Source organism: Galeopterus variegatus, unplaced genomic scaffold (genome assembly GCF_000696425.1).
Source record: "Galeopterus variegatus unplaced genomic scaffold, G_variegatus-3.0.2 Scaffold1612, whole genome shotgun sequence".
Taxonomy (NCBI): domain Eukaryota; kingdom Metazoa; phylum Chordata; class Mammalia; order Dermoptera; family Cynocephalidae; genus Galeopterus; species Galeopterus variegatus.
Genome location: NW_007727723.1, coordinates 102181 through 122841, shown reverse-complemented (window position 1 = coordinate 122841; position 20661 = coordinate 102181). Strand labels below are relative to the sequence as shown.

The window sequence follows — 20661 nt, the reverse complement described above, 5'->3', positions numbered from 1 at the left end:
CATCTTTTAAAAATTAAGGTGTGTCCTTACGGGAGAGAAAGGAAAAAGGGGGAAATACAGGAAGGACAATTTTTTAAATGATCTCTGAGAAAAAACTGCCAAAAAGATTTTGGCACAACTCCCAGTTTCAAAAGCTATTCTATTTGATATTTTCATCATTTGAAATAAAAATAGAACCCCTTGGGAGAACAGAAAAAGATTTACTAACTACTTTAAACAATTTTGTCAAGTTCAATAACTTGGTTCAAGAAAACATGATTCTTTCTGAGATAAGATATCACAGAAGAAAAAAAGTTACTTTTAAGTTTTGTCAGGTTGAAACAATTTCTAGTCATTTTGGGGAAAAAATGAATCTAAATTATTATCATAATCATTAGATCCAAATAAATTCCAAATGAGCCTAAAATTTAAAAGTAAAAAATAAAACCAGGGCTGGCCCCGTGGCTCACTCAGGAGAGTGCGGTGTTGATAGCGCCAAGGCCGCAGGTTCGAATCCTATGTAGGGATGGCCGGTGTGCTCACTGGCTGAGCGTTGTGTGGACGACACCGAGCCAAGGGTTGCAATCCCCTTACCAGTCAAAAACAAAAAAATAAAATTAAATTAAAATTAAAAAAAATAAAACCAACATATTTAAAAAACAATATGAGAAGCTATTTTAATGGTGTTGGGAACACCCCAGAAGAAAAGTAAGTAAAAGCCAGATAGGGGTTTCAAAAGAAAAAGTGAAATGCAGGTGTTCAACAGGCAAAAATCTGAAAGACAGACAATCAGTTTAAGGAAGTAGATAATTGGTACCATTTGGCGACATATACCAGAGTTGCTTATTACCCTTTCACTCATCAGTTCCACTCTGCATTATCTACACAACAGGCACAGTTCTCACCACTTTACATACTCAGTTAGTATTACCAGAGCCCTATGAAGTAATCTTATCATTTTCCTTATTTTTCCTCTATTTCCTTAGAGGCCCTGATGACTGGCCCAAGGTCACACAGATGTTAGTGGGCCAAGACTGGATTTGCACACAGGCATCTGGCTCCAGCAGCTACGTTCCTAACCTCTACACTCTGCTACTCCCCAGACAATGAAAGAGGAAAACTCAAAACAAATTAAATGCAATCAAAAAAGAGCTGGACAAATCTAGTACAACCATTCAACACAATTTTGTAAAGCATATGAAAATGTTGCAAATATTTTGGAACATTTGTTGTATATATTGGAATAATAAACAACAGAAAAAAGTGTTATAAATAGAAATGTATAGTAATATCTTCTTTCTGTCAAATTATATACAAGGACATGTGCAAAATAAATAGCATCCCACTGATTAGGCTCAAAACATCTCACTATTTTATTAAATAGAGAGTAGATAATTCACCATCAAATAAAATGTAAAATCTCTTATAGATTGTTATCTAGCAAATTTGAGAAGATAGGATAAAATTAGGATGCACAGTGTAGGAAAACAAGACACAGTATGCATAAGCAAATAAGTAACTTGCCAGAGACCACAGTCACCATATATCAAAGAGGTCCTCAGCTTTCTTCAGTTTCTTTGATCAAGAAACAAAAATTCAGAGATTACATGAGAAACTCAGGTCCTCAGAAAAATTGCCAATTGCCTTGAGGAGGGAAAATAAGTTAAAAAGTGTGTTTCTATAAATGAAGGAGGAACAGCACAGCTCTGAGCAAAGTAGACCAAGGTCTAGAAAAGAAATCTCTGACAAAGAAAAACAAAGCAGACATAGACTTTCAGAGTGTGAACTGAAGGAGAAATCCGTATTAGAAGGAGCAGACACTACAAAACAGTTGAAAACTAGCTTGAACAGCAGCATATTGGTCAGATGGCAGGGGAGAGGAGCCATAACACAATTTAACTATTTCTCAGCTTCTGTAACATTAAATAAGTAGGTTATCTCTTTGAAAGCTTTTAAAATTCATTAGTATGAAGGTGATACAGATTTTATTTCCTGATCAATATTTATTGGGCTCTTTTAATTTTTTTTTTTCCTTTTTGTCTTTTTTCGTGTCCGGCAATGGACTGCAACCCTCAGTGTTGCGCCCGTACCGGACCGGCAACGGGATCGCAACCCTCGGTGCTGCGCCCGCCCCTCACTCAGCCAGTGAGCGGGAACCGGTCTGTATGTGGGATTCGAACCCTCGGCGGGAGCGCCGCCGCACTCACAAGCGGAGCACTGTAGCAGTGCGCCACCGGGCCGGCCCTGGGCTCTTTTAATTTTATAAAACTTAACTTTCTACAAACTAACTTTAAATCATAAATAATTCTTAAAAAATGAGTACAATTTTGTATACCTAATTATGAGAATTCAGATCATGAATATACATTCTTTCTAGTGTTAAACAAGAGAAGTGCATTAAAATAGCAGCACAACAGGCCAAGAGAGGAAGTAAACTTACAGTCTAGAAATTTCAGCCCAGAAGGGACTCTTGAGCTTTATCATCTGATCAGGTCCCTTGGCTCTATACAAGGCAGGAGCTATGCAAAGGAGGCAGATACCACCTACATGTGCTGAAAATTTTCAGAATTTGAATTTATAGGCTATCACATGAATCTCTTCCAATGGAAGAGAAACATAATCTTACAGATAATCAGCAAAAATATCTGGGGAAAACATGCTGGAGAAAAATGGTCAAGAGGAAGCTGATTGATATTTGTATATTCAAACAATATATATAACTCTGTAGTTGTAATAATATACTTTTTAAGGTAAATAATAAACTAACACTGTAGTCTGTGTATTCTGACTTCCCCCTTCCCTCTTACAGAAGAATATAGAGTTATATTACCTGGCTAGATCCATGCAGCTGTCAGTGAGGCTGGTGGAAGAATTGAAGTACTCTCTGCTGGCAGCCAAAACCAAGTCAATACTTTTTTCGTAACTGACCCTGTACGGGGGTTTCCCTTTATGGGCTATAACAGCTGGGGGATTTATTGAACAAGCACTGCAGTGCATCATCTGCCCAGCCAAGTGGATATTTTCAAGGCGACTGGAGCACAGTAGGCTTTCTGTAAATATCTGGGAAAAAGAAGAAACTAGAATTACTAATAAAGAGGAAAGACTCAATTCTCAACAAAATGAAGGCTCTGAAAGCTAAATAAAATAAATTAAAAATACATGTATCCCAGAGGTGGTGATTACACAACACTGTGACTGCACTAAATGACAAATTGTACACTATAAATGGTTAATTTTATGTTATGTGAATTTCACCTCAATAAAAAAAAAATCCACCTTTTAGGGAGAAGAATAGATTCACTGAAAAAAACAAAATTAAGCATAATATTTTAATGTATTATAATGAATACCTGAGTCAAGTATCTAAAATTCCTATTGATAAAAAGAGGACTTCTTAGACATACTGTCCCAACCTCAGCAGGGCCTACTCTGCTTAAACTATTTATGACAATTTCAATGTTTTAAAAGAAAACCTCTGAATATGATACATATAATACATAACTACTTAAAGCATCTGAATTCACTCTTACAAACTAAATAACCAAGCTACAAATGTTATCTTACACCTAGTCATTAAAATTACAATATACCATATAACATTGAGTTTTTTCCCAACCTGCACATTAAGAATTATTTAAATAAAACAAGAGACACTAATGGAAGGTATTCATGCAAATATCATCATACTCTACTAGGCTACTAACAGCATCAATTAATGTAAAGTTAATTCTATAATTCAGATCATTTATGTACTTATTCCAGAAAAATACTAAACAAAGTGACCCTTTTAAATTTAAACTAATAATGTCATAAATAATTAGTACAAGAACTTCCCCAAGAATGCTCTCTCTTATCACTCCACAGTTACATGAGAATAGCACAGAAATAGAAGAGATGGAAAAAATAAGATTACATAAAGAAGCAAGAGTTTCCTTATAATTAAGAAGACCATCTAATATTCATAGGATCTCCTCATTTTCATTTCTTTGTGTCCAGGTCTTTATGGAGATGTATGAAAGGATAAAATCACTAATATCTAAGAGGAATCTATTATAAAACAGATATTGTGACAGAAAGCAAATTGTCAATGAGCAACCCTAATCACTTCTGACAGATGAAAATGGCTTACCCCAAGTCTAACCCAGTGACTGACATGCAATGGTTTCTCTATATTTCTTTGGTGTATTGAAGTAAGCCATAAAGAGTCAATGACTAGTACTGAAGAATATAATTTACTCACCCTAAAACTTAAAAGGTTTTGTTAAAATGATCACTATAGATACCTGTCCTACATGCTGTATATAAATCGTCAGCAATTTCAAAGTTATGCCACTGTGCTTTCAAGTTATTTTCCAAGGACAATAAAACCCAATAAACAAACATCAGTAAGATAATATAGCATATTTAAAAGGTGCTAAAATGATATTTAAAAACTTAAGTTTGCCAAATCTATTACTATCAAGAACCATTTCAAAACTTATAATACGCTTTCAAACATTTTCTCAATGGAAAGACTCATGGACAGAAGTCATTAAATAACAAAGCCAAACAGAAAGGTATTAAAATATTTTTTAAATGCAACATGTCAAACTGTTATGATAGATTACTCCACACAGGACTTAAAGTGTAATAATACTTATTACCAATTTTTCAGTCATAATCAAAACCATGGTCAGAAACAGGAAAGTATCAAATTAATACCAGTACAATGTGAAAGTACTACTTCAGACATACTAATGACAGTTTGGTTTCAGACCCCATGTGCGTATGAGTTATTTTCTCCTGAAATTGATTTCAAGTTTTGCTTTAGATGCAAAAGGGGAAGTTACTGGCAGTTGTAAGTGGTCTGAGACTGTAATCATCAATATGAACACTACCATCATTCACTTAAAAACCTGAAATTCAAATATAAAACCATTCATTTCTCAAGTCTATATTAGCGCTCTTTTGTTAAAATCACCTTGAATTAAAAAACTGAACGATTTTACAAAATAGAGACCTATTTTTTGTTTGTTTGTTTTTGTTTTTTTGTTTTTTTTCCTTTTTGTCTTTTTTCGTGTCCAGCAATGGATCGCAACCCTCAGTGTCGCGCCCGTACCAGACCGGGACCGGCAACGGGATCGCAACCCTCGGTGTTGCGCCCGCACCTTACTCAGCCAGTGAGCGGGAACCGGTCTGTATGTGGGATCCGAACCCTCGGCGGGAGCGCCACCGCACCCCCAAGCGGCACACTGTAGCAGTGCGCCACCGGGCCAGCCCAAGAGACCTATTTTTTTAACTCTCATTTCATCATCAGTGGGTCATGCTTTCTGATATCAGAGCAAAGTGCCACAAAAGAAACTCTATTTGATTTTGTGTCTTGTTTACTTAACAATAAAATTCAAACAATAAAACTCTTTTAGACTGCCTCTCATTAAAAATGAGTTAGCTGGATCATTTTTCCATACAAACCATGCGTAATTTATTGGTAACATACATACCTTCCCAGATAATGAGTTACATTTCCCTGGATAATACTCTCAGTCAATTGTCAACCATTTCTTAAGTATCCTTTATATTACAAACACTATAATATGCACTAGGGGATATGGGGATGAACATGATATGATAATGCCAACCTAGCAGCTCATGAGCAAACGGAAGAAACATAAACAAATAACTGCATATTAAAGAAAGGCTATAGTAGAGGCAAGTTATATGAAAGTACACAGAAAGGCATTCTAGGGGGCATAATTAGTAAGCCGAGTTCTGAAAAGTTATAAGGTATTATCCAACTAAAAGAAAGAAGAATATATTCCAGCAAAGGGAACATGTACGCAGAGTTGCAGGAACATAAAACAGCTTGGTGGGTGAAGGGATTCATGACAGATTTGAGGGAGCTACCAGACCACAGGGAATATGGTGGAAAGTGACACGGGGGGAGAGGACAAGGAGGCTGGAACCTGCTGGGCTTCCTATACTATGCGAAGACATACAGGTACTTTCTGATTATTAATGTGGAACAAGCAAAACATTTTAGCATCACGAAAGGGTTTGTTTTAGAAGAATACTCTGAATCACTATAAACTAGAAAGAGATATGGAAGTAGGGAAACAAGGCAACGCAGCAGAGATGAAGACAGGACAAAGTCGAAAGATTTTTCTCAAGTATATTACATAAGTTTTAGTGACCACCAAAACTATGGAAGTAAGAGAAGTCCAGTATGATTCAGAGTCTTCTAGCTGAGGATTAACCCACTAAATTGATAACATTGTAATGAACAAAGATAAGGAAGAAAGGAGGGGAAGCATGAAAGTGCTTGAAATATAAAGCAGTAGTCAATTATCATCTATTATTCAATACTAATACTTACAGTGAAGCTTATGGTCACCACCCTTCTGTCCAATAAACTGTAACAATCAAAATGTCTAAATTAAAGGGAAATACTTTACGTATATACAGTTACCTCATAGCAAGCATCAGAATCTAGACACGTGTAAACATTCTGCTGCATAGTTAACATGTCTCGTAGCAACGTTCTCCAGTGAGACTCACTGACAGGAGGCTGTCTGGAGAAAAAATGAGAGGGGAAGAGGAGGGGAAAAAGAAAACAATTTATGAAATCTCTCTCTTCAATTGGCCAAAAGTAAACAAAACTGGTACCACCATTCTATATACCACATCATATCCCAAACAATCAATAGGACTATATCTCATTTGAATTTCTAGGAAAAAACTTGGATTAAAGACAGAGTGAAGAGTTGGGTAGCTATGTGTCAATGCTAGAGATGCTGTCAACGCAGCCTCAGTCATATGCTGCCTGGACACAAAACTGGAACAGCATTAAATGGTAATGGTTAAGGTAAACAAACTGTTAGTTTCTAAGGTAAATTAATGCACAGTGAGATAAAGCAGCTATAATATAGCAGGAAAAGCACTTGGAAATGGGTTACTTTCAAATCCCATCTTCAACACCCTGCAGTCTTCAGCAGGGGGTCTTCATAACTTCAACTGAATATTCAGACTCACAGGGCAACCATAGGCCCACTTGGCATCAGTGTGGAGGACAGGAACCACAACTCCCCAGCAAGGCAGCATCAGGTGTTCCTTTCACTGAGAGTATTGGCAATAGTCCACAAAGCAACTTATAGATCATTCCAGGAGTTTTCTTCTCAGATGACAGCCCAGGTGCAAGGAGACAAGGTTACATAGAGTCATTACAGGCAATGACTTGTCTGGATTGGGAAGAAGCTGCATGTTCTAAAAGAACCAGTATCTTTTGCACCCATCCCACACACAGTTTTCAAAGTCCCCTAAAGGGACATGCCATTGACCACACTCAGGAAAAGTCCAAAGCATAAAGCCCCTATCAGGTATTTCTAGTTCATTTACAGTTCCTCTAGGCCAAAGGCAACTTATCTATCAGAGATCAGTTTTATATAAGCAGTGAGGCCTATGCAAGCTAGTTGATTAAAAACTGTTTCATAGTGTTTTCTAGACTTACAGAGCTAGGATATAAATAGTCATTTTTTCCTGCAGCAGGGGATACGTTTGTTAACAATTTCACCCACAGTCACAGTTTAGTGGTACGATGGTGAGCAAGCCATTTAATAATCCTGAATTTCACTTTCCTCATTCAAACTCACCTCAGAGAGTAATAAGAAATACATGAGACTAATTTTGATAACATGGACATTAAAGCAAGACACTCCCAAGTATAAAAATAGGCTCAATTACCTGTATGAATTTGAATATATATTTTTTTAATTTTTCTGAGCTTTAGATTCCCTTTTTGCAGCAGCAACAGCAGCAGCAGCAGTAGTAGCAGCAGCGGCAGCAGGCCAGTACGAGGATCTGAACCCTTGACCTTAGTGTTAACACCACCATACTCTCCCAAGTGAGCTAACCAGCCAGCCCTAGATTCCCTTCTTGTATATCATAAAGATTAACTTAAACCAGAATATATAAAAGACCTCCCATTTTTCAGGTACACTATACAATAAGTATTCAACAAATATAAGTGAACAAATCTCAGGTCACAAACACATTTTGTTTTAAGTCACATACATGATCACTAACACTGTCTAGAAGGAGAAAAGATAGGCTATAATTCTCTCTGCCTCTCTCAAAAGTTCACCTTAGTTGAATATACATGAGCTTGGCATCATCATTTATGTTTATCTTTTAGTCTTGAAGTTGTACATAATCATGAATCTCACTGTTCAGAAAGGGCAAACTTTGTTTTATGTTTGTCAAATACCAACTAGATGATGTTTCTTGTCCATGAATCTTTTTCTTTTTTACCCTGTATAATGCCTTTAAAAATGATCACTATTTGCATTTACAAATGCTATGCATTAAAAACAGGGCACATAGACTGTATATGTACAATGGCTATTGCTATGGGAAAAGTTCATATATGGGATCATTCCAGTGAAAAATGTAGTCTTCAAGAATTTTTTCTCCTAAAAATTTTAATAAGCATATGCTTCATTTGCCTATGGCATTTGTATTTGTTAGACAAAATGAACATTTACTCTTGTTCCATATGCAATAAGGCATAAAAGAACACTCTTTTTTTTCTGCAGACAAATACACAAAACAAACTGATATATTTGCAAGTATTCCAGGATAATCCATGAAATGTTTCCATTAGTTTTATCTTTTTATGTGAATGTTCGGTGGGCTTCAGAGAATTGGAGGGTTCTTTCAGATTTGGCTTGCAGGCAGAGAAGTACAAGCACAATGCCTGATGGAGTGTCCACCTAGCTCCAGCTTGATAAAATCAGACCTAGGCACTGTCTAGCTACATTCAAGCTCCCACAGCCCAGCTGTTCTTTTGGAAGTCATCAAGTCTGGGACAGATGGTATTAATATTTTCTCACACATGGCTAGCCGTAAGTAAAGGTTCTAATTAGAATAAATTACAACACACTGTTTATGATGGCCTTTTCCAGAATGCGTTCAGTAAATAAGAAGCAAGAGTAGAACTTGAAGAAACTAAACAAGAGGTTTGCAGACTAACAGATCTCTGAACAACACAGTATTAGTTGCAGCTTTGGAATGGAGGTGAGTATCCCAGGAAGAAAGAGTATTATACTCAAGATAGTAAAACTTGGACTTGTGACAGATTCACTGAGATCTGTTGCCATTTAGAATATGCATAAGGGAGCCTGGCTGGTTAGCTCAGATGGTTATAGCATAGTGCTGATAACAACAAGGTCCAGGGTTTGATCCCTGTACTGGCCAGCCACCTCTCCCCAACCCTCAAAAAGATGCGTAAGAATATTCTACTGGTACTGAAGGCCAAGCCATGGTAACATACACATGCTAATTAAGATTCTTTTGAAGTTAAATATTTAGGAAACAGAGGCTATATTCTCTCACAGTAAATAGATCACCACAAGTAGAAAGTAACCTCAGGGACTTCAGAAGTATTTAAGGAACTCAATAGGAAGACAGTAGGTAATCTAGCAGCAACAGCAAAGCTTTACTGCTGAAGAGTAAGTGCTAGAATCACCGTGATCTTGGAAATATTGACCATCTGTTTGTAGCTGTAAAGAAATCTTAAGACTTAAATAGCCAAAACTTTCTAAATTATTCATTGAATAATTTTTGAGAGAGGGCCACTGATTTGAGATGTATGGTAGCTTTAACATTTGCACTGCAGAACTTATGGTCTAGAAGAGAAATTTATAACTATAGTATAATACTGATAACTATAGAATACTGTAGCAAGGGGCAGAGTTACTAAGAGAGGTAGATAACAAAATGCTAGGGAATTTCCAGAGAGGAGAATTCAATTCTGATTGAAGGAATCAAACAAGGTTTCCTAGAAGATGTGATGAAGCTCACTCTTAAAAACACAGGAAGAAATATGCAATAGTGTCTGTCTCGTTACCATTGGATTTTTATTTATTTTTTCATTTATTTTGATATTCAGATTAAATTGTAACTCTAAATCTTAAAAATTATGTAGGGAAAAATATGTTTAAAAGGTTCTTGAAAAGTTCTCTTTCTTTAATCATACTGACAGCAAACCTACTTCTTCAGTGTTAGTCCTTGAGAGGGTTTTTACCCCAGCCTTCTTTGTACTTTTATGTAATCTCCCTGAGTGACAGATCCAGAATCTAACCTTCTCATACATACATACATGGGGATCACTCCCAAATCCATAACTTCAGCTCAGACTTCTCTGTTGGGCTTTACATCCACCTTCCCATCAGGATCTCTACCTAATGACCCATAAGCACCTTGAAGTCACGGTTCCTCTCTACTTGATTTTGTTACTATATTCCTGCTTGAGAAACTAATAGGTCAAAAAATCATTAATTTGTTTACCGATGATTTGAATATTATCTACTTTGAAATGCCTTTCAATTCTGTGGCCAATTTTTCTACAAGATAATCTATTAGTTCTCTCATAGTCATTGTAAGTATTTGGGTTAGAATTAATTTAATTGGGTATATCTCCCACTAGACCAGAGAGGTATTCTTCTTCATAAGCCTGATATCACACATAATGACAGAAAGTAAGTTTGTCAAAATCCACAACAAAATATTCATAAAATAATATAAATAAAAATCCAGCAATAAATTCCCAATTATGAAATGTGAATATTAACTGATGAGTTCAATTTTCCTGTCTCTCTTGTAACTGGCTCTAAATGAACCTCCAAAGAACTTAGTGACAACATAGAAACAGACAAAATCAACTTAAATAAAAAAAGATGTAGTTTTTAAAAAATTTATCATTAATATGTTTTCATTCACTTATTCACTCATTCATTTGAAAACAATAAGTACCTAAAAGTTATTAGACACTGTTTTTAAAAATGGGAATAAAATAAGTTATCCATTTAGTAAATCTTTACTGAGTAACACAATTAAAACAAAAATATTAAAAAATTATTTTAAAAATTATGTTAATATCCAGAATATATAAAGAATTCAAACAACTATACAGTTAAAAAACAAATAATCCAATTAAAAACTGGGCAAAGAAGATGAATAGACATTTTTCAAAGGAAGACATACAAATGGCCAACAGATACATGAAAAATGCTCAGTGTCACTAATCATCACAGAAGTGCAAATCAAAACCACATTGAGATACCACCTCACCGCAGTTGAACTGGCCATTATTAAAAAGACCAAGAATAACAAATGCTGGCGAGGATGTGGGAAAAGAGGAACTCTTCTACACTGTTGGTGGGACTGTAAATTAGCACAGCCATTATGGAAAACAGTATGGAATTTCCTCAAACAACTACAGATAGAACTACCATATGATCCAGCAATCTCACTCCTTACTGGCTGTATATCCAAAGGAATGAAAATCATCATGTCAAAAGGATACCTGCACTCCCATGTTCATCGCAGCTCTATTTACAATAGCTAAAACATGGAACCAACCTAAGTGCCCATTGACAGACACTTGGATAAGAAGAATGTGGTATATATACACAATGGACTACTACTCAGCCATAAAAAAGAATGAAATTCTGCCACATGCAGCAACCTGAATGAGTCTGGAGAAAATTACATTAAGTGAAATAAGCCAGACACGAAAAGACAAATACTGCATGTTTTCACTCGTAACTGGGTGCTAAGAAAGAAGGAAAGGAAGATGGAAAGACAGAAAGACAGACAGAAAAACAGACAGAAAGACAGAAAGACAACACCACAACAACGTATTGAACTTTCAGAAGGAGAGAACAAACCAGAGGATACTAGAATTGGGGGAGAGGAGGGAAGGAATTTGGGAGTGATAGGTCAGGCAAAGGGTATAAAGAAAAGCCCCAATTGTAATAATAATCATGCTAACAATAATAAACAAAAATTTTTAAAAAGGAGAAAAAATTATAAACAAATTTTTAGAGTTAAAAAATGTTAAGAAAAAAAATTTTTCTGAGCATCATCTATGTGCCAGTCACAAAGTTAGTATTTAACAAAAATTTGTGCAGTTCTAAATTTACTATCTGTATATGCTGGAATTTTTATTGGGAATGTAGGGAAAAAAATAGATCAGTTTGGGAGGAACTGACATCTTTACACTATTGAGTCATCCCATCTATAAACATGATATTTCCCTCCATTTCCTTAGATTCTTATATGATCTCAACAGTGTTTTATAATTTTCCCTATAGATACTCTGCACATCTCATTTTAGATTTATTCCTAGGTACTTGATTTCTGATGTGATTATAAAGTTATCAACTCCATCAGTCATCAAGGAAATGTATATTAAGACCACAATGAAATGCTACTATATACCAATCTGAATGGTTAAAATGAGAAAAAAGAAAAAAAGTAAATATCTAGTATTTATGAGCTAGTGACAGTAACTCTTTACACTTTGCTGAGAGGAATATATACTAGTACAACAATTTTGAAATACTGTTTGGTGAATCTCCTAAATTCAAGTACATCCTATGACTCATCAATTCCACTAATCAGTACGTATTCAAGAGAAATACAAAAATATGTATACCGAGAGAGACAATTACAAAATTATTCAGAGCAGCAGTATTAATAACAGGCAAAACTGAGAAATAACCCAATTGCACTAACTCAGAATGCATAAGTGTGTTATATTCACAAAATGGAACACTTTACAACAATGAGAATAAACAATGTTAAATCAATAATATGAATAAATCTCACAAATATAAAGTTGAGGGAAAGAAGCTACATACAAGAGTGCATAATGTATATTTAATTTTATATAAAGTAACAAAAAGAGGCAAGGTTAAGGTGTTTTGAAGGGAGATAATGACTGTGAGCGACATGAGATATGGCTTACAAAATCCTGATTATAAAGCTGGCCAGTTAGCTCAGCTGGTTAGAGCACAGCCTTATAACACCAAGGTCATGGGTTTGGATCCCCATACTGGCCAGCTGCCAAAAATAAATAAATAAAATCCTGATTATGGCACAAACTGTCCTTGTGCTACCCACATACCCTCAGTTCTCACTGTTCTCAGTTTTCCATACATGGATAACTTCCCGCTTTAGCACCTAGGACTTCTGTCTGAGGGGCTTCTCCTCTCAGAACATCATGCTTAGCTATGCTGGAAGAATAAGGGTGTTAACCCCCCTCATACCTGTCCTCAGACAATGAATGGGACGGCAGATGAATAGCCCTGCAACTCCAAGATGACTCCAGCACTACTGAGCCCCAGTTGACAGTGGGAAACCTGCTTGTGTAATGAAGCCAGGTTGGCTTCCTTTTCTTCCCCATCTCAGTTCCCCTTTCTCCCTTAATGCTTGGATAGAATTGCCTTCCAAACAAACAGCCTACACTAAAATCTGGGGAAATCCACAAAGAGATAACAGTAATTTACTATTTCTTCATTTAAGTGCTACATGGGTTACAGTATAATCATTTTATGAAAATGCACTGAGTAGTACACATTAAAAAAAAAGGTGATAATATACTAGAACCAGTATATATATATATATATATATATATATATATATATATATATATATATATATATATGGACATCAGGAACGAAGGACACTGATCCCTGAGAAACAAACATTGTAAATCTTAAGACTATCCTAGCTTACTGCCTTGAGAAAGTTTCCAGGTTATAGCACAAGAAGGGAGAAATCTAAACAGAGACTTGTGGATTCCCTAAATTGAGGAGACATAACTGAGATTCCAGAGAAACCAATGCAGATGGAGCAGGACAAAGTTCTAGAGAGGAGAGAACTACACTGGGAGGAACTCCAGAGACCTGCAGAGGGTCCCCACAAGTATTCAGCTCAGGACAGGTCAGTGTATGACTATAATAAAATTATCTGAGGCTAGGAAAAGAAAAGAGGGAAAAGGAAATGATGTCTAGCTCACACAGGGTGGAAAACCTTAAGACACATAGGCTTTGGGGAGAATTTTAGCTCAGTAGTGGGGAATAATTAGTCTTAGATGGAACACTTCTCTGGTCTCAACTGCAAGAAGCAAAAGGATTAAACTCTTTATAAGTAAATTAACTGTGTCCCAAAAAACAAGTACAAGAATATTTATGCTAACTGAAATAAACCAGACACAGAACGAAAAATATTGTATGATCTCACCTACGTGTGCAGAGGGGGAAACAATCAAATTCAAGTATACAGAGACAGAAAACAAAACAGTGGTTACCAGGGACAAGAGGAAATTAGGAAATGTAGGTCAGAGGATACACAGTTGCTAATATGCCGGATAAACAAGACTAGAGATCTAAGGTTCAACATGAGAACTACAAGTAATAAAATTGTACTGTATGTAAGATTTATGCTAAATGAGTAGATTTTAGCTACTCTTGCCACAAAAACAAACAAAAAGAAAGGGTACCTGCAGTGGACTGAATGGCCCCCAAAGTCACTGAAGCTTAATCTCCACTGTAACTGTTGAGGGTGAGAAATACTATTATGGTAATTGAAAGGTGAGGCCTTGAAGAGGTGATTAGACTGCGAGGACCCTGCCATAGTGAATTGTTTAATGGTGGCCATGGGTGTGGTCCTGAGGGCTTTAAAAAGAGAGTGACTGAGGTCAGTCTCTCTTTCTCTTTCTGCTCCACCATTTTCTGCCATGTGAAAGCTCTGCATTGCTGTAAAGCTACTACCAAAAAGATCCTCCCAGATGTGTTCCCAGGACTTTGGACTTTCCAGCCTTTGAAACTGTAAGCAATAAACTTTGTTTTCTTACTAAGTACCCAGTTCCAGGTATTTTGTTATAAGCAACAGAAATAGACTAATACAGTAACTATGTGAGATGATAAATATGTCAATTTGCTTCACTATAGTAATCTTTTTACTATCTGTATGTATCCCATAAGATCATGTTGTATACCTTAAATATACACAATAAAATTTATTTTTAGAAAAGAAGAAAATTTATAAAGATACAAAATAATCCAGCACATAAGAAGGTAAAATTTATAATGTCTAGTATCCAGTAAGTTATTAGACATGGAAAGAACAGGAAAATATGATAGATAATGAGGAGAAAGATAATTTAAGACCTACCCAGATGTTACCTGGGTAACACAGACGTTAGATAGAAGTTAGGAAAAGCAGACAAGGTGTTAGAAAAAGCAGATAAAAATTCTGAAACATTAACTGTATAATATATGTTGAAAAAGTTAGATACATGGAAGATATTAAAAAGATAAAATTGAACTCTTAGAGATGAAAGAAAAAGTCTTAGATAAAAAATACACTGGATGTACAAACTGATTAGACATTAGAGAAAAAAATATTTAACAACCTTTAAGAAACAGCAATAGAAATTAAGCAAAATGAAACAGAAGTAAGAAAATTAAACAACAACAACAACAAAAAGCATTGGTGAGCTGTGGGACTTCAAAGGTTCTAATAAATGTATAATTGGAGTCCTGAGAGGGGAGGGGCAGAAAATAAAGAAGCAATAAGCAAAACTTTTCCCAATTTGATGGAAACTATAAACCCAAAGACCCAAGATACTTTACAAAGAAAATTATACCACAAGACATCAATATTAAACTGATGTCATAAAGAAAAATTTGTAAAAGCAATTGGAAAAAAAAAAAGATGAATGTGTCAAAAATAGAATAAGGATAACAACATACTTCTCATTAGAAAAAATGCAAGGAAAAAAACATTGGAGTGATTTCTGTATTGTTGTGTACTGTTGTGTACAAATGAAAATTGTCAAATTTGAATTTTATACCAAATGAATATATCCTTCAAAGACAAATGCGAAATAGACTCTTTTAGACAAACAAAAATGAGCAAATTAATCATAAGCATAGCCACACTGCAAGAAAAATTAAAGGATGTCAGACAAAAAAGAGATGACACCAGATGGAAATATAGATCTACACACAGGAACAAAAAGTGCCAGAAATGGTAACTACATGGGGTAAATATACAACACATTTTTTGTATTATTTATATCATTTTAAAAGAAACTTGATTGCTTAAACATACTATCAACAATGTAGAATGGGGTTTATAACATACATAAAAGTAAAATATATAACAATAATAGCAAAAAGGCTGGGAGAGGAGAAATGGAAGTATACTGATGTAAGCTTCTTATATTCTACAAGAAGATATACAAAATCACAAGGAGGTGAACTATAATAAGGTAAAGATGTATACTATAAGTCATAGAACAAACAAACATCAACATGATAGGGTTAAAATTAATCCTATCAAAATGAAATTAAACATAAATGACCTAAGTACCCAATCAAAAGGTAAAGATTGTCAGATTGCTTGAAAAACAAAGTGAAGAGTCTGACTCTTGCGCAAACACCAATGTGTCATCGAACATTCAGGTCCATCCACAGGTAATTACAAAGGCTTCACCTGGTAGGCCTCAGTGGGAAAGGTTCCCTCCTCATACCAAATGTGGTACACAGCCAGTGCACTACAGTGTCTGAAGGCATCGGCAAGCAAGGACAGTCTCCCTGTCCAGGCATGCTCTTATACAAGATCTGCATGCCTAGCCCAGTCACCTCAATTCAGAGGCTTTTTTATTGGGGCCGTTGGCTAAGGTCTCTCCAGAAGCCTCTACCGAAACCTCCTTTTTGCAGGGAGAAAAGGAAAATCTTGGAGATACTTTTCCCTACTCTGACAGAGTACTCAGTATACTTTTCTATCCTAGCCCTACCTCCCCCTGCCTTCCACCCCCAAAAATGGCAGGACCTTTTTGTTAAGAGCTCCATCAGAAGTGAGAAGATTCCCTCATCAGCACTGATGCATCTAACCCTTATCTGGTAGACTTTTGTGGGGAAAAATGGAGTACTGGCGGAACCACAACCTTTCTGTCCTCTTGCTTTCATTACAGCAATAAATGAGTGTTACTCTAATTTTGTTTGTTACTCTAATTTTCGCTTGTTATTTTAATCAACAGCCCCAGCACCAGCAGCTCAGCTGGCTCCAGCTCAGTTCTTGAAAGAAAGGCTCAACTATATTCTACCTGGAAGAAAAACACTTCAAATACAAAAGCACAAATTAATTTAAGGAATGGTATACCAGGTAAATGGGGAAAAGCTATATATTATGCTACATACCAAATATATACTATGCTATAACAACAATAAAAATAAAGAGAAAAAGAAAGAAAAGGCATCCAGATTGGAAAGGGAAAAGTAAAGCTGTCTCTATTCACAGATGACATGATATTGTATTCAGAAAACCTCATGGAGTGTGCAAAGAAAATCTATTAGAGCTAATCAATGAGTCCAGCAAGGTTAGAAGATACAAGATCAATGTCAAAAATCAATTGTATTTCTACACACTAAGAATGAGCAATCCATAAATGAAATGAAAAAAGAAATTCCATTCACAATAGAACCGAAATGAATGTAATACTTAAGAATAAATTTAGCAAAATAAGTATAGACTTGCACACTAAAATCTACAAGATCATCAAAAAAATTACAGAAGATCTAAGTAAATGAAAAGATATCCTGAATTCAAGGGTTGGAGGACTTAATATTGATTTAGGATAGCAACACTCCCCAAATTGATCTACAAATTTTATGCAAACCCTATCAAAATTCCAAATGACAGAAATTGACAAGCTGATTCTAAAATTCATGTGGACTTACAAAGTCCCTATAATAATCAAAACAACTTCAGAAAAGAAAAACAAAGCTGGGAAAATAACATTACCTAATTTCAAGATTTATAAATCTATGATAATCAATACATTATTTGCATTGGAGGAAAGATAAATCAACACAACAGAAAAAAGAATCCAAAAATAGGCTCCCCATATACAGACAACTGATCGTCAACAAAGTTGCAATGGCATCGGCAAGTAGAAAAAAAATAATTCAGTAGAAAAAAAATAATCTTGGGCCGACCCCATGGTGCACTCAGGAGAGTGCGGCGCTGGGAGCGCAGTGATGCTCCCGCCGCGGGTTCGGATCCTATATAGGAATGGCCAGTGCGCTCACTGGCTGAGCGCGGTGTGGGCGACACCACACCAAGGGTTGCGATCCCCTTACTGGTCAAGAAAAAAAAAGAAAAAAAAAAGAAAAAGGATAATCTTTTTAACAAATGGGGCTGGACTAGTTAGACACCATTTTTTTTTTCTTTTTTGATCCATACCTTGAAAAATAAGCCTAAATGAACTCTCAAAATAGGTCATGGATCTAACTGTAAAATGTAAAACTAAAAATTTCACTAGAAAGTTAGAGAAAAAATTTGTGTTAAAGATTTATTGGATATGAAACCATAACACAATCAAAAAATACAATGATTACAAATTTTTTTACAAGCATGCTCTTTAAAAGATACCAAGCAGAAATGGGATAAAATCTTTGCAAAGCATGTATTTAATACAGAACTGGTATCCTGAATATATAAGAAAACTCTCAAACCTAAATAAAAAGAAAAAAACTCAACATTTAAATGGGCAAAGAAGAAATACAGGTGGCAACAAGAACATGAACGGATGCACAACATCGTTACTCATTGAGAAATGCAATTAAAACCAAAATTAGATATCACTACCTACCTGTTAGAGAGCTAAATTTAAAAACATTGACCATACTCGTCAAGTGTCAATGAAGATGTAGAGCAAGTGAAACTCTCCACAAGACTGGTTAGAAAGTATGATGGTACAAATACTTTGTTTTTGTTTTGTTTGTTTTTTTTTAAAGATGACTGGTAAGGGGATCTTAACCCTTGACTTGGTGTTGTCAGCACCATGCTTTCCCAAGTGAGCCAACCGCAATCCCTATATACGGATCCAAACCCATGGCCTTGGTGTTATCAGCACCACACTCTCCCAAGTGAGCCTCAGGCTGGCCCAGTACAAATACTTTGGAAAACAGTTTGGCAGTGTTTTAAAAAGTTAACCATCCACCTATCACATAATCTTTACATTCCACTCTTAGGTATTTATCTAAGAGAAATGGAAGCATATATCCATACAAAGACTAATATTCATAACAGCTTCATTTGTAAAAGCCAAAACTCAAAACAACCCAAATGTCAATCAACAGGTGAGGGGATAATCAAGATGTGATAAATTCATAATTCATACCAGGAAATATTATTCAGCAAATAAAATGAAATAAACTATTGATCCATGATACAACGTGAATGAAATACAAAATAATTATGCTGAGTGAAAGAAGCAAAACCAAAAAATAAAAAAAGGTTCATACTGTATGATTTATTTACAGAAAATTCTAGGAAATTCAAAGTAATATACAGAGGGACAGAAAACAGATTTGTGGTAGCCTTGGTGAGGGGGTGGGAGTATGATGAGGAGAAGCAGGAGGGAGGGGATCATAAAGCAACAAGAAAACCTTTCAGGGGTGATCACTATTGTGATTCCAGTTATCGTTTCATGGGTATATGCATATACCAAAACTTATCAAATTGTATACTTTAAATAAGTGCAGTGTATTGTTAGTCAATTATAACTCAATGAAGTTGTCAAAAAGAGAAAGAGAGCAATACTTTTTTTAAAAAATGTAATATACAAGTATCAATTTAATTCTGTTTAATACTCACTTCCGACCAGTATGTCTTGTCAACCTAACCATGAGCTTCCGCGCCTCTTCTGAGCTAGACTGAGTGTTTTTAATAAATGAAATTGGTTTCTCAAGTCCATGTTTTTCCAAAAGCTCTGATACACTATAAGTGAAAGAAGAATTATTTAAAGTCTTGCCGCCAAACAAAAAGAGTCTAAGAATATTAAACATACGATTTGATCACTACATATTGCATACAAATACTGACAGTCAACTCTATACCTCACAAATACGTATAATCAATTATGTTTCAATTTAAAAAAGTAACATTTTACTATTTTTACAAAAAAATCACATAGTATGAGCTCATTTTACATGTAACATTTACTCTCAGCAAAAAAAAAAAAAAAAAAAGAGCAAATAAATATATATCAAATCTTGTTTTCCCCACTGACTTTTATTAGAATATTGGGCTAAGTAACATTTAAAAAAAAAAAATGACATATATCTATCCCAAAATCTTTTTCACAATTTCCCTATAATCTAAAACCATCAAGTCAGTAAATAACCCAAATCTATAATTTCAATACCCAGCTTTAACTCTTAACAATCTTATTGAATATTTCGTTTTAGGCTTAGGCAATGCTGCTAGAAAAACAATAAATAAATAATTTTCGTGTTAGAGGACCTCAGAAAGATCATTAGGCTCCATTTCACCCAAGAATCCATTCTACAAGGTATGTCACAAATTTTCTTGGTCTTGTGTGAATTTTCTTGAGATATCCCATTCCATAATAATTAACACCGGATACATGCTTGATTTGTCTCACCAAATCTCACATTTACAAACTTACTACTGGACTTACAGAGTGGCTGGATATAATATAGTAACTCTTCATAAAGACAGGTCTCATGGGTTAGATCACCAAATGTTATGTACCCTAAAACATTTATCAACTATTTGTGGCTATGAGGTGGAATGGGAATAAAAAGGTCCTATTTTTGAAAGGTCAGTAAATTAAGCCAAACAGTGAAAGACCTAAGCATCATTAGGAAACCTATAAGGTGTTACTGTTTCCTTGAGGTACTGATGACATAACTTAACTTTCAGGACCACCCATGGTTACAACCACAAACAAGTGGTGAAATAAACTGGCTTTATTAAAATTAGGTCAAACCTAATTCACTGTATCTCTTTGCAATATCTCTTCTCGGTTTCATTAGGGAAACAGAG

At 35.4% G+C, this 20661-nt stretch overlaps 1 protein-coding gene across 1 annotated transcript in view; it reads right to left on the bottom strand.

Annotated features, from left to right (window-relative positions):
• Positions 1–20661, bottom strand: part of LOC103594718 (neuroblastoma-amplified sequence) — a 301995-nt gene that overhangs the window by 186680 nt on the left and 94654 nt on the right. Inside the window, exons 19-21 of the mRNA XM_008577970.1 lie at positions 19468–19590; positions 6425–6527; positions 2810–3039 (exon numbers count right to left, since the gene is read on the bottom strand). Coding sequence (XP_008576192.1) covers positions 2810–3039; positions 6425–6527; positions 19468–19590 — 456 coding nt within the window. The remainder of the gene's footprint in view (positions 1–2809; positions 3040–6424; positions 6528–19467; positions 19591–20661) is intronic.